At 37.1% G+C, this 12,869-nt stretch overlaps 2 protein-coding genes across 2 annotated transcripts; both read left to right on the forward strand.

The window, feature by feature from the left end:
* Positions 1 to 285: 285 nt before the first annotated feature.
* On the forward strand, positions 286 to 2,244 carry LOC131128342 (zinc finger protein 79-like). The gene is made up of 2 exons (XM_058071096.1): positions 286 to 575; positions 1,297 to 2,244. The coding sequence occupies exons 1-2, from the start codon at positions 464 to 466 to the stop codon at positions 2,229 to 2,231; spliced, it is 1,047 nt and encodes a 348-aa protein (XP_057927079.1). The 5' UTR covers positions 286 to 463; the 3' UTR covers positions 2,232 to 2,244.
* A 778-nt stretch (positions 2,245 to 3,022) lies between these two features.
* Positions 3,023 to 7,283, forward strand: LOC131127798 (gastrula zinc finger protein XlCGF57.1-like). The gene is made up of 2 exons (XM_058070038.1): positions 3,023 to 3,277; positions 4,380 to 7,283. The coding sequence occupies exons 1-2, from the start codon at positions 3,187 to 3,189 to the stop codon at positions 6,209 to 6,211; spliced, it is 1,923 nt and encodes a 640-aa protein (XP_057926021.1). The 5' UTR covers positions 3,023 to 3,186; the 3' UTR covers positions 6,212 to 7,283.
* Positions 7,284 to 12,869: the final 5,586 nt, after the last annotated feature.

The raw sequence follows: 12,869 nt of genomic DNA on the forward strand, positions 1-12,869 counted from the left end.
AATAATAATAATAATAATGATGTAACAATAATAATAATATGTATTTTATTTGTATTTATTCATGTAGATTAGGAGGCCGGATATAACTGTCGAATCTACGCATGCGCTATGTGCATGTTAGCGATTTAAAAAAAAAAGCTAAGCGTCACTAAGAAAATAACCTCCAATATATTACATATATAAAGTATTGTTAGTGACCATTTATATTAATAAATGTAAAAAATAAATAAATATGAATCGCGATTGTAAAAAAAATGCGCGTAAAGGAAGTGACGTGGTCTCATGTCTGGATGGTGTTTCCGGTACGGAAGAGATGTCGTGTTCGGCGGCTATATAGCTGTACAGAATCAGGACAAATAAGCATTAACAACCTCAGATATTCGTATTTTCTTAATCCCACGAAACGGAAGTTGGGTACGTAGCATTGGAGTGCTATCTAGAGTGAAGACTGACGTGATAGAAGATGAACTGCTATGCTAAGATGGCGGCGTCCAGTCAAAGAGAAGATGGAAGAGAATCAGCGCCACCAACTCCCAGCAAATCAACGGAGAAAAAGTCCCAAACGCCACATACCGGTGAGCGAGTTAAAGTCCCATACAACGTATTTTGTGAGGCTATGAAAAGAGATTTGATGAGAAGTAGCCGAGGAGCGAGTTTAAACAAAGAGCCGCCATGATGGTAAGCACATTAAACAAAGAATGTGAAAGAAACCGGAAGAGCCGAAAATTATTGCGAAGGACTGGCTTTTATAACAATAAACTGTGATTCAAATGTTCTGCTACTATTAAAGAGGTTATTTAGATATTTATTTTTATTTTTTGTTTTACTTTCACATCGTAAAGTTTATTTTATTTTTTTATTGGAACAGAACACAAACAATGAACATACAAAGAGTATATACCTACAAAAGTGGCAACAATTTCGAGCAAATTCCATAATAAAGACAAATCAGGCTATTGTAGGAGACAAAAGGGCCAAATAAATTAGCAAAATACAAATAAGGGAGGAAAAAAAATAACAAAAAAAACATATAAATAACTTAAAACACCAACTGTGTCTGATAGTTCCACAGCTTCTTTTTTGTCCATAAATTGAAGAGATGAGAAGAAATAGCAGAGTTCCTTATGAAAGGTGTGGAAGGATGTAGTGATTCTTAAAAATTGACATTTATGATTAAAAAATGTACCCTGAATATGAATCACATTCAATACAGATGTATTATACAGTATCTTTTACCATGCTTTGCATTTTCCATTCATTTTCTTTTTTTGTGTTTGTGGTGTTTTTGTCCTGCAGACGTCCAGCAATTGATTAGTCATCAAGTAGAACCTCCTCATCCACAGAGCGGGAGCTTCACATTCAAACAGGAGGATGCACAGCACCTCCACATTAAAGAGGAAGACGAGGAACTATGGACAACTCAGGAGGGAGAACATCTTCTAGGGAACGAGGAGGCTGATCTCACTACTAAGTTGCCACTGACTGGTGTCTCTGTGAAGACCGAAGACCATGAAGACAAACCACCTGAGTCCTCGCAGCTTCATTACACTCCAAGTGAGGAGAACAGAGGGGCGGAGCCACAACACATGACAACAGAAGCTGATGGAGACCACTGTGGAGCACCACAAACAGAAAACCTCTTAGCTCCGCTATCAGATAGCGATGACATAACATCACACTCTACTGAGAATGAAGACATGGACGATACCGAAGAGCCCTTGAGCAGCGATACAGATATGAGGACTCACACCGACAACAAACACTCTGAATCTTCCAAAAAAAAGACGGGTAAAAAATGCTCAGTTTGTGCTAAACGTTTTCTATCTCAGAGCAGTCTGACCAGACACATGCGTACGCACACAGGAGAAAAACCTTTTAGTTGCTCTATTTGCGCTAAAAGCTTTTCATTGAAGGGTACTCTGACTCGACACATGCAGACGCACACAGGAGAAAAACCTTTCAGTTGCTCACTTTGTCCTAAACGCTTTTTATCCAAGACCGATCTGACCGGACACACAAGGACGCACACGGGAGAAAAACCATTCGTTTGCTCACTTTGCGACAGAAGCTTTTCTTTGAAGTGTAATTTGATTCAGCACACATTGAGACACGTGGGAGAAAAACCTTTTCGTTGTTCTGTTTGCGGGCAAAGATTTGGCGAGGAGTCAGAAAAGGTGTCGCACATGAGAAAGCACACAGGAGAAAAACCTTCTGTTGCTTTATTGCAGTGAACATGGATGACATGTCATCTTAGCCTTTAGCGTTTATTGTAAAAAGTATATTATTTTTTACAATAAACGAGAATTTCATAATGAATTGGGAGATGTTTTTAATCTTTTTAATATGTTGCCTTAGCTTCGGCTGCATTGAAGAAGAAGAATTAGCAAGAAGAATTATTATTATTATGTTATTATAATCATGTATATATTATGTTATATATAATAATATTATTATAATAATAATAATACATTATTATGATGTGCTAGGTTGTACGTATGTTAAGTTTAAATGAAATACTATTGTATGTGGCCCCTGGGCCGTAATTTGCCCACCCCTGCTCTAGAGAATTAAAGCAATGAATATCAAACATATAGCAGATATGTTTATTTTTTATTATTACTTTTTTGTAATCTAATCTTTGTTTTGTTTTTTTTTAAAGAAAAATAGAATATACATTTTTAAATTTAATAGGATTTGATACAGATTTATCAGGGCACGGAAAAACCCTTCGTTATTTATTATTATTTATTCTTCTAATTTTTGAAAATGCACTGAAAATGGAACTGCTGTAATTTCATTCTACTATATGTAGAATAATAAAGAATATAATAATAATAATATATAATAATATAATAATAAAAAAACAATAAAGGGCATTCTGATTCTGATATTCAGCAAGTTACACAGCTAATTCCTACATTATATACTCCGATACGGTAGGTGGCGGTACACACATTTCCGGTCATGGCTGCAACCCGCCATTAATGCAAAAGAGGAAAAATAAGAAGCGGAAGAAGAAGAAGAAGGCAGTCTGTTCGGCGGACGTGGCTTTCAGAAGTTTGCCATTTATCATTAAACCACTAAAGACTCTAACGACAAAGATAGTAAGAAGAATCACAGATCGTATTTTCTAAAGTGTGTAGCATCGGAAGCTACCTGAATTAAAGAATAAAGACGTGATCGAAGATGAGCTGCTATGCTAAGATGGCGACGTCCAGTCAAAGAGAAGGCGGAAGAGATTTATCGACGGAGAAAAATCCCCGAACTCCAGACAACGGTGAGTGAGTTGGCGTTTTCCTACAACGTCTCTTTGGAGGCTTAAACGTAAACTTGGAGGCTTAAAGAGGGTTTATTTCCGTTTAAATTCACCGCCATGATGGTTAGCTTGCTAGCTTAGTGAGAGTCCAACAAAGAACGTGAAAGACAAACGGAGACACCGGAAGAGCAAAACAACCGCTTGTGTAAAGACAACGGTGACAGCTAGGAGACCCCTAGTTCGATTCCACCCTTGACCTATGCGGAGTTTGCATGTTTTCTCTAACATTCCAAAAACATGCTAGGTTAATTAGCGACTCCAAATTGTCCATAGGTATGAATGTGAGTGTGAATGGTTGTTTGTCTATATGTGCCCTGTGATTGGCTGGCCACCAGTCCAGGGTGTACCCCGCCTCTCGCCCGAAGACAGCTGGGATAGGCTCCAGCACCCCCACGACCCTCATGAGGATAAGCGGTAGAAAATGAATGAATGAATGTTTGAATGTTAAGTTGATGTGTGATGATTTAAGCCTTTTTATCTAAGATGACATCATGAATCATGAATAGTCCGGTGAGGCCTTCCCAGCATGATCTACCGTAGTCTTACCGTGGATGTAGTCAGACTGGGAACATAGTGCCACTGGTGCGGTGGACTGGCACCCTCGCTTGCAGCACTCATTGTCGGACACACTTTGTCAGAGTCGAACGTGAGGGCGCCGTGTGGCCGCACAGCGTCTCTGACATTAATGCACCTTTCCTTATAGTGTATCGCGCCTACAGCCACGCCCATATAAGGAAGCCCGGCCCTCTGTGACATCACAAAGGAACAGTTTTGGCACAGCCTCTGAAACCCGGTGTTTTGAGCCATCCTAAACTTCTTTTAGAGCTCACTTTCAAAATCGTTTAACAGGAGAATACAACATTTTCTGGGTGATAATTGTGCCACCAATTATTGCACATAATTGATATTATTGTCAACATTATTATTAATGTAATGATAACATATGTATAACATATAAGTAAAAATCTGAGTATTTCTGACTTTGAAGCACAAAACAGTCGGCAAAATATGGGCATATACTGTATAACGATATTCAACCGTATGTGTCACATGTGTCCTGCAGACGTCCAGCAGCTGATTGATTATCAAGGAGAACATCCCGCTCGGTTGCAGGGTGGGAGCTCCACTTTGAAGCAGGAGGATCCACAGCCCCCCCGCATTAAAAAGGAAGAGGAGGAACATCTTCTCCACCCGGAGTTGCCACTGACTGGTGTCTCTGTGAAGACCGAAGACCATGAAGACAAACCACGTGAGTCCTCACAGCTTCATCACAGTGAAGAGAACAGAGGGGCGGAGCCACAACACATGACAACAGAAGCTGATGGAGACCACTGTGGAGGATCACAAGCACACAACCTCTTAGCTCCGCTATCAGATAGTGAAGCCGAGGAATGCGATGAAGATGATATGAGGACTCGAACTCTCAACAAACGATCTAAACGCTCTAAAAGGGGGGACGTGGTTAAAAAAAAATTGTCTTGCTCAGTTTGTGGCGAGAACTTTTTGTATAAAAGCACTTTGAGTAGACACATGGTGAAGCACACAGGAGAAAAACCATTTAGCTGCTCAGTGTGTTCAAAACGCTTTTCTCTGAAGTATTATCTGACTCAACACATGTTGACGCACACAGGAGAAAAACCATTTGGTTGCTTTGTCTGCGGTCGGAGATTCGTTCAGAAGTCAAAAATGATGTCGCACATGAGGACGCACACGGGAGAGCAACCATTTAGTTGCTCTGTTTGCCGCGAAAGATTCACGCTGAAGTCACAAATGGTATCACACATGAGGAAGCACACAGGAAAACCCTTTGGTTGCTCCATGTGCGCTAAGAGCTTTTCCACTAAGTGGTGTTTGACTCGACACACGCTGAGACACACGGGAAAAACCGATATCGTTTGCTCGGTTTGTGCTAAAAGTTTTACCGTTAAGGGCGATTTGATTCGACACATGGTGATGCACACAAGAGAAAAACCATTTGGTTGTTCTGTTTGTGGTGAAAGATTCATGCGTAGGCCACAAGCGGTATCTCACATGGTGAAACACACGGGAAAAAAACCATTCAGTTGCTCTGTGTGTGCAAAAAGCTTTTCCTTTAAGTATCACTTGACTCGACATATGGTGACACACACAAGAAAAAAGGATTTTATTTGCTCGGTTTGCGGGAAAAGCTTTTGCTTAAAGCTTGTTTTGACTCGACACATGGTGAAGCACTCGGGAGAAAAACAACACACTTGCTCGGTGTGTGCGAAAAGTTTTTTTTTTAAGTGCGACCTGACTCGACACATGTTGACGCACTCAGGAGAAAAACCTTTTGCATGTTCTGTTTGTGCTCAAAGATTCTGCCAAAAGTCGCAAATGGTATCGCACATGAGAAAGCACACAGGGGAAAAACCATTTTCTTGCTCATTTTGCGCTAAAGGCTACTCATCAAAGTGTGATCTGACTCGACACATGCAGACGCACACAGGAGAAAAACCTTTTAATTGCTCCGTGTGCGCTAAAGGCTTTTCTGCACAGTGTTATTTGACTCGACACATGCAGACGCACAACAAAAGTAACATTTGCTCAGTTTGCGCCAAACGTTTTTCTTTTAAGGGCGATTTAACCCGACACATGTTGACGCACACGGGAGAAAAACCGTTTGGTTGCACAGTGTGCGCAAAACACTTTTTTTTAAAGGGCGATCTAACCCGACACATGTTGACGCACACGGGAGAAAAACCTTATGAATGTTCTGTTTGTGGTCACGGATTCGTTCAGAAGTGTAATATGATATCGCACATGAGAAAGCACACCGGAGAAAAACCCTTTGGTTGCTCACTTTGTGATAAAACCTTCTCTCGGAAGTCAAGGATGCTGTCACACCTGAAAACACACGAGGGAGAAACCTCTTAGTTGCCCAGTTTTGGCTTTGAAAGATGAAAACGCATGAGAATGCACACAGGAGAACCTGTTCGTTGCTCTGAATGTGATGAAAGCGTGTTTGAGGCATGATAAAAATGACACGTGAGAGCTTGTGGTCACCCGAAAACATTTTTGGAACTAAAAATACTTCAAATGGTCTTTCTGACCTGGATTATGTGTACAAATATACATGATACAAGAAAGGAATCCTTGAAAAACTAAATAAAAGTAAAAAAAACTAATCCTAAAGCTTCAGCCCCCCTAAAATATTCTTAAAAAATATCTAAATAATAATATATAATATTTAAATAATTTGATATTTTTAATAGATTTTTCAATTTTTTTTATTGATTTTTTTAACAAAAAAATCTGACAAATTTTATATAATAGGGCAAAAGCAGGCTAATAAGCAGGCTATAGCTATAACACTATCGCCTACTAGTAGTAGTAATAATCAGAAGAATAATGATGATAATAATAATAATGGGCTATTTAATAATATAATAATGATTATTACATAATCGATCACTGATTTTTTTATTTTTTTGAATGTCTACTACATTCTTTCATATCCTACGCTCTTTATTCATTACATCATTGGCCAACTGCTCTACTGGTAGCAATGCATTATGGGTAATAGTCCAAATAGCTGTTTATTTTAATCTTGTAATGGTACTTGTATATGTACGTTTGAGTGTTAAGTTGCCGTGTGATGATTTTAGCGTTCATTGTAAAACGACGCCTTAAGTCAGACTGTTATTGGTGTTTACTTCCTGCCATTTTGTGACTTCCTTTATTTTGGCTCCTGTCAAATAAAGAGCTGCGTGGTCGTCACGGCCACATTGTTATTTTATGATGTGCAGGGCCATGACGTCATTTTCTACTTTTATAGCTACCTTTTTATGTGTTGGCACACTGTTCTTGTTGACAATCGGAATGTTTTCCAGCTCGGAGGTTGTTTTTAATAAGACCCATCCACCTTTTTGTCCTGCAGCACCTCATCATAATATGCACTTTTACTCCTTGTTAATAAAGTTTATTCATTCCATTTACACTTCAGAAGAACCAGTTCAACATCCCGTTTGATCCAGTGTCATCAGAGTAAATCCACAAGTGAGCTATAATTTTTTCACAGTACATATTTGCCTTATTTGTATGCCGAACTTTGCTTTTTTTAATACAACCTTGGTGCTATATTAATTAATTAATATAATTAACAGTGTAATATCCATGGCAGGGGTTCCCAAACTTTACCAACTCAGGGCCCACTTGAAAAAAAAACAAAAAAACGATCAAACACTAATATTTAACGACAAATCTGTCACGCACCGCAGGACAGGAATGATCACTTCCTGTTTTGAACTTTTATTTTGTAGGTGCTGTTCTTATCTTAATGAAGAGTCATTGGACGTCACATTCAAGTATAAAGTGTATATATTTTTTTTATTCTTTTAAAAATGCATTCTAAACTACGAAGAAGCTGGTCGGACGTGGACCCTCAGCGACTATTATTCATTGCAAAGGTCGGTTTTGCAGCAGGGTTTACTCTTGAGGGCGATCTTCCCAGACAGCAGGCACTCGTCATCAGACATGCACCCTCGCCGTAGGTCTGACACAACCAGGAAAACAACATCGGCGTGATTACATCATTAGTAACTGCAACACTGCTACGATGTCACGTACGGCACACTAAACGCCGTTTGGGATGTTTGGATCACTTTTGGACCAGATTATTGGCCAAGAACAAGACAAAAACACACAGACACGTAATAACAATAATAATAAAAATATGAGATAAAAAGTCAAAATTACGAGATAAAATTCAAAATTACAAGATAAAAAGTCAAAATTTCGAGATAGTAAGTCAAAATTATGATATGAAAAGTCAAAATTTAGAGATAGAAAGTCAAAATTACGAGTTAAAGTTGAAATTATGAGATAAAACGTCGAAATTTTGAGATAGAAAGTCAAAATTACGAGATAGAAAGTCGAAATTACGAGATAAAAAGTCGAAATTACTTGACAAAAAGTCAAAATTATGAGATAAAAAGTCACAATTATGAGATAGAAAGTCGAAATTACGAGATCAAAAGTCAAAATTTCGATATAGTAAGTTAAAATTATGATGTGAAAAGTCAAAATTATGATATAAAAAGTCCAAATTACGAGATAAAAAGTCGAAATTACAAGAAAGTCGAAATTACGAGATCAAAAGTCAAAATTACGAGATAAAAAGTCTAAATTACTAAATAAAAAGTCAAAATTATGAGAAAATTCAAAATTACGAGATAAAAGTAAAAATTTCGAGATACAAAGTCAAAATTATGAGATAAAAAATCGAAATTTAGAGATAGAAAGTCAAAATTATGAGTTAAAGTCAAAATTATGAGATAAGACGTCAAAATTTGGAGATAGAAAGTCGAAATTACAAGACAGAAAGTCGAAATTATGAGATAAAAAAGTCAAAATGACGAGAAAGTCGAAATTACAAGACAAAAAGTCAAAATTCCAAAGTCATCTGGTTATCCAAGGAGTTTTAGCATCGGCGTGGTCTTCCTGTATCTTTTAATTGGACAACTTTTGTTATAGAGCCCAACAAAAAGAATTCAAGAATGCCGAGTGACTCCTGAATGAAAATGAAAAATGAAAATGTTGCAATAATCAAACGTACCTTTTTCTGTGAGTTGGTATTCACCACAGTTTTGTTGATGCGGGGAACAATACACCTCAAAGTCAAAACACTGATCGTCGCCTGGTCGATACGCACACGCAACGCACTTCAGCCCTTCGCCTGAGGAAGCCAAAATGTCGTCAAGCGTTTCAGCAAAGCCAGCCTTGGTGGCGACCATTTAAGTCTAAGTTACCATGGCGATGTAGCCCCTTTAAAAGATCGCCATCTTTATTGTCGTACATGCAAGCCCACCTTGACAACTAACTTAGCTCACTTTGCAGCATACCCCCCCCCTTATGCTTCTGTCTGTTGAACCGTAAAGGTCATAGGTCAACCGCGGCACACTCACCAGCCGTGAAGAGCAGAGCGACGCTTAACGCCAACAGCAACGACTTCATTGTGTTGTTCAGCACAGCAACCTGGGACATAAAACGTTACATTGATTATTACGTGTGTCTTTATATACTTGGTGTTAGCTTCGTCTTTAGCATTAGCATGCTAACACCACATAGACCAGTGACGTTCCTTCCATACCTTGGAAGTTTTTGAGGAAGTCATTTCGACTTTCCATCTCATCGTTATGACTTTCGAGTTCATCATTTCCACTTTCTTATCTCGTTATTTTGACTTTTAATCTCATTATGACTTTTAATCTCATTATTATGACTTTTAATCTCATTATCATGACTTTCTTATCTCATCATTTTGACTTTCTTATCTCAAAATTTGGACTTTTTAATCTTGTTATTTCCACTTTTTATCTCGTTATTTCGACTTTTTATCTCGTTATTTTGACTTTTGATCTTATTTCGACTTTTTAATCTCATTATTTTGACTTTTAATCTCTTTTTGACTTTCTTATCTAAAACTTTTCACTTTTTAATCTCAAAATTTTGACTTTTTAATCTCGTAATTTCAACTTTTTATCTCATTATTATGACTCTCTCATAATTTCGACGTTTTATCTCGATATTTTGACTTTTTATCTCATTATTTTGACTTTTTATCTTATTTCGACTTTTTAATCTCATTATTTTGACTTTAAATCTCATCATTTTGACTTTCTTATCGCAAAATTTTGACTTTGCAATCTCGTAATTTTGACTTTTTATCTCGTAATTTTGACTTTTTATCTCATTATTATGACTTTCTATCTCATAATTTCGACATTTATGTTGATATTTTGACTTTTTATCTCATTATTATGATTTTTATCTCATTATTCTGACTTTCTATGTCATAATTTTGACTTTCTTATCTCAAAATTTTGACTTTTTATCTTGTTATTCCGACTTTTTATCTCATTATTTTGACTTTTTATCTCGTTATTTTGACTTTTTATCTCATTTTGACTTTCTCAAAATTTTCACTTTTTAATCTCAAAATTTTGACTTTGTAATCTCGTAATTTTGACTTTTTATCTCATTATTATGACTTTCTATCTCATAATTTCGACATTTATCTTGATATTTTGACTTTTTATCTCATTATGATTTTTATCTCATTATTCTAACTTTCTATGTCATAATTTTGACTTTCTTATCTCAAAATTTTGACTTTTTAATCTTGTTTCGACTTTTTATCTCGTTATTCCGACTTTTTAGCACGTCATTTCGACTTTTTATCTCGTTATTTTGACTTTTAATGTCATTATTAAGACTTTCTATCGCATCATTTCAACTTTCTCATCTCAAAAGTTCAACTTTTTAATCTCGTAATTTTAACTTTTTATCTCATTATGACTTTCTATCTCAGAATTTCGACGTTTTATCTCAAAATTTTGACTTTTTATCTCATTATTTTGACTTTTAATCTCATTATTTTGACTTTCTATCTCATTATTATGACTTTCTATCTCAGCATTTCAACTTTCTCATCTCAAAATTTCAACTTTTTAATCTCATAATTTTGACTTTTTAATCTCATTATTTGGACTTACCATTGGGATATTTTTTTTTCAGTGACGGAAACGGGCTTCCATTTATACTCCAGTGCAACTTATGTATGTTTTTTTCTACCTAATGATGCATTTTTGGTCTTGTGTGACTTATTCTCCGGAGCGACTTATAGTCCATAAAATACGGTAATTCAAACTACACTGCTTAGTTATTAATATTAATGTTGGGCAGCATTTATCCACTTTTGGAGCCTTTTCACTTTCTTTCGCAACGGAACCAACCCCCCCAAGTCCTTCCTGGGTGCAGCATAATGCGACCATATATTCTTCCTACTGGTACTTTTGCTTTTAAACTATATTAATAATTTATAGGAGCATGTACTCACCACAGGATGTCTACTAAAAAAAGTATTTCTTTTTTTCTATTTTTCATAAGAGTGCGTACCACCATCTTGAAAACACAACCTGATAGAATACGACATCTTTCATGCCTACGGCTTCACCTACCTTGGTGACTTGGAGGATTCGGCAAGGTGATCATGTTGGTGTGGTGCAGCTGGGGCTTTTATAGCCGCCTTTTGTTTGCTAACTTGATTGACAGCCACCCTTTTTCCTGCAGCACCTCATCACAATATGTACTTTTATCCACATAAACCGTGATCATTATTCATATTCACGCTGGGTGTGTTCAGTGTGAATAGGAATAATTAGCATCACACAATATCAAAAGGATCTTTTATAATTTTATCTCATCTATGTAGTAAATATCCACCTTATAGTACTATCACAGTTATAAATACACACGTTGTGTTTGCAATTAGAAATAATGTACATATGTAAGCCCCGCCCATTTCCGGTTAAACCACTTCCAGTTGAAGAGTCCGAAGAAAGAAAGTAGTAAGTAATTTATCAGTGTTCCAAAGCGGTTGTTTGGTGTAGCATTATATAGTGTGCATACAGGGAACGGGGTGCAAATACAAAATCATCCTGGGGCCGGGGGACTTCCTGATCGGATTTTGGATCTCACACCGCATGTTAAAAGTCGACATTTTAAAAAGATAAATGACCGTTTATTATCAACTCCGATATCGTTTATCGACTTTTATAAAGTTGGGTTCGGCAGCTATCCGGAAGTCCTTGGGAGTGGGACCAACCACAGCAAAGTGGAGGCAGGCCATGGGTGGAATTCATTAAAACAGACTTTTTTTCTGGAATAGGTACAAAGTCTGGAAGATCTAGAAAGCTTTCTGTGCCGGGTTATTGTGTATAGCTGCTCTATAGAAGTCCAAAACTCAATACAAAGGGACAAAAATGAGCATAATAGGTCCCATTAAAGTATACTGCAAACCAAGATGGCCCGAGGGTGGGATTGAACTCAGGTCTCCTAGCTGTGAGGTCTGCGCGCCAACCACTCGTCCACCGTGCAGCCTTCAAGGCAGACAATTTTTAAAAAATACATCGTTTATCAACTCCTAAAGTCTTTCTATGCACTCGGCAGTGTGACCAACCACAGCATAGTGGGCGTGGCTACTAATACAGTTGAATAGGTGCAGATTCTGGAAGAACTACAACGCTTTCTGTGCTGGTTATTGTGTGGAGCTGCTCTATTGGAGTCCACAAAAACAAAGGGACAAAAAAATTAGCACTCCAAAAGGAAGGGCTTCTATATTATTATTATTATTATTAACATTATTATTATTATTATATGGAGACAGGTCATTTTTTTTTGCGGTCATGAATTTTTTTACGCTAATGGAGTTTCCGCTGTATCTACAAATAGATGCCTCCGTTCAAACAAACGTGCCCCAATTAATCTTTTAGTCTTTTTTATTTTTAAGCCCTCAGGACCAGGTGGGAAAAGCAAACTGATTAATTGATCAAACAAGACAATAAAATATCTATTGGTTCCGGGATATAAATCTATATTCCAAAAATATACATAAATTCAAATGGGATTTTGCTATCTGGGTTGAAATGTGTTTTTTTACGAATATAAAACGATGAAAAACAGTATTTGTTTTTTTACTAAACGCCACATTAACTAACCCCCCCCCCCCCCCCCCCCAAGACTTTTGGCTATG

This window comes from Doryrhamphus excisus, chromosome 4 (assembly GCF_030265055.1).
Source record: "Doryrhamphus excisus isolate RoL2022-K1 chromosome 4, RoL_Dexc_1.0, whole genome shotgun sequence".
Lineage (NCBI taxonomy): Eukaryota > Metazoa > Chordata > Actinopteri > Syngnathiformes > Syngnathidae > Doryrhamphus > Doryrhamphus excisus.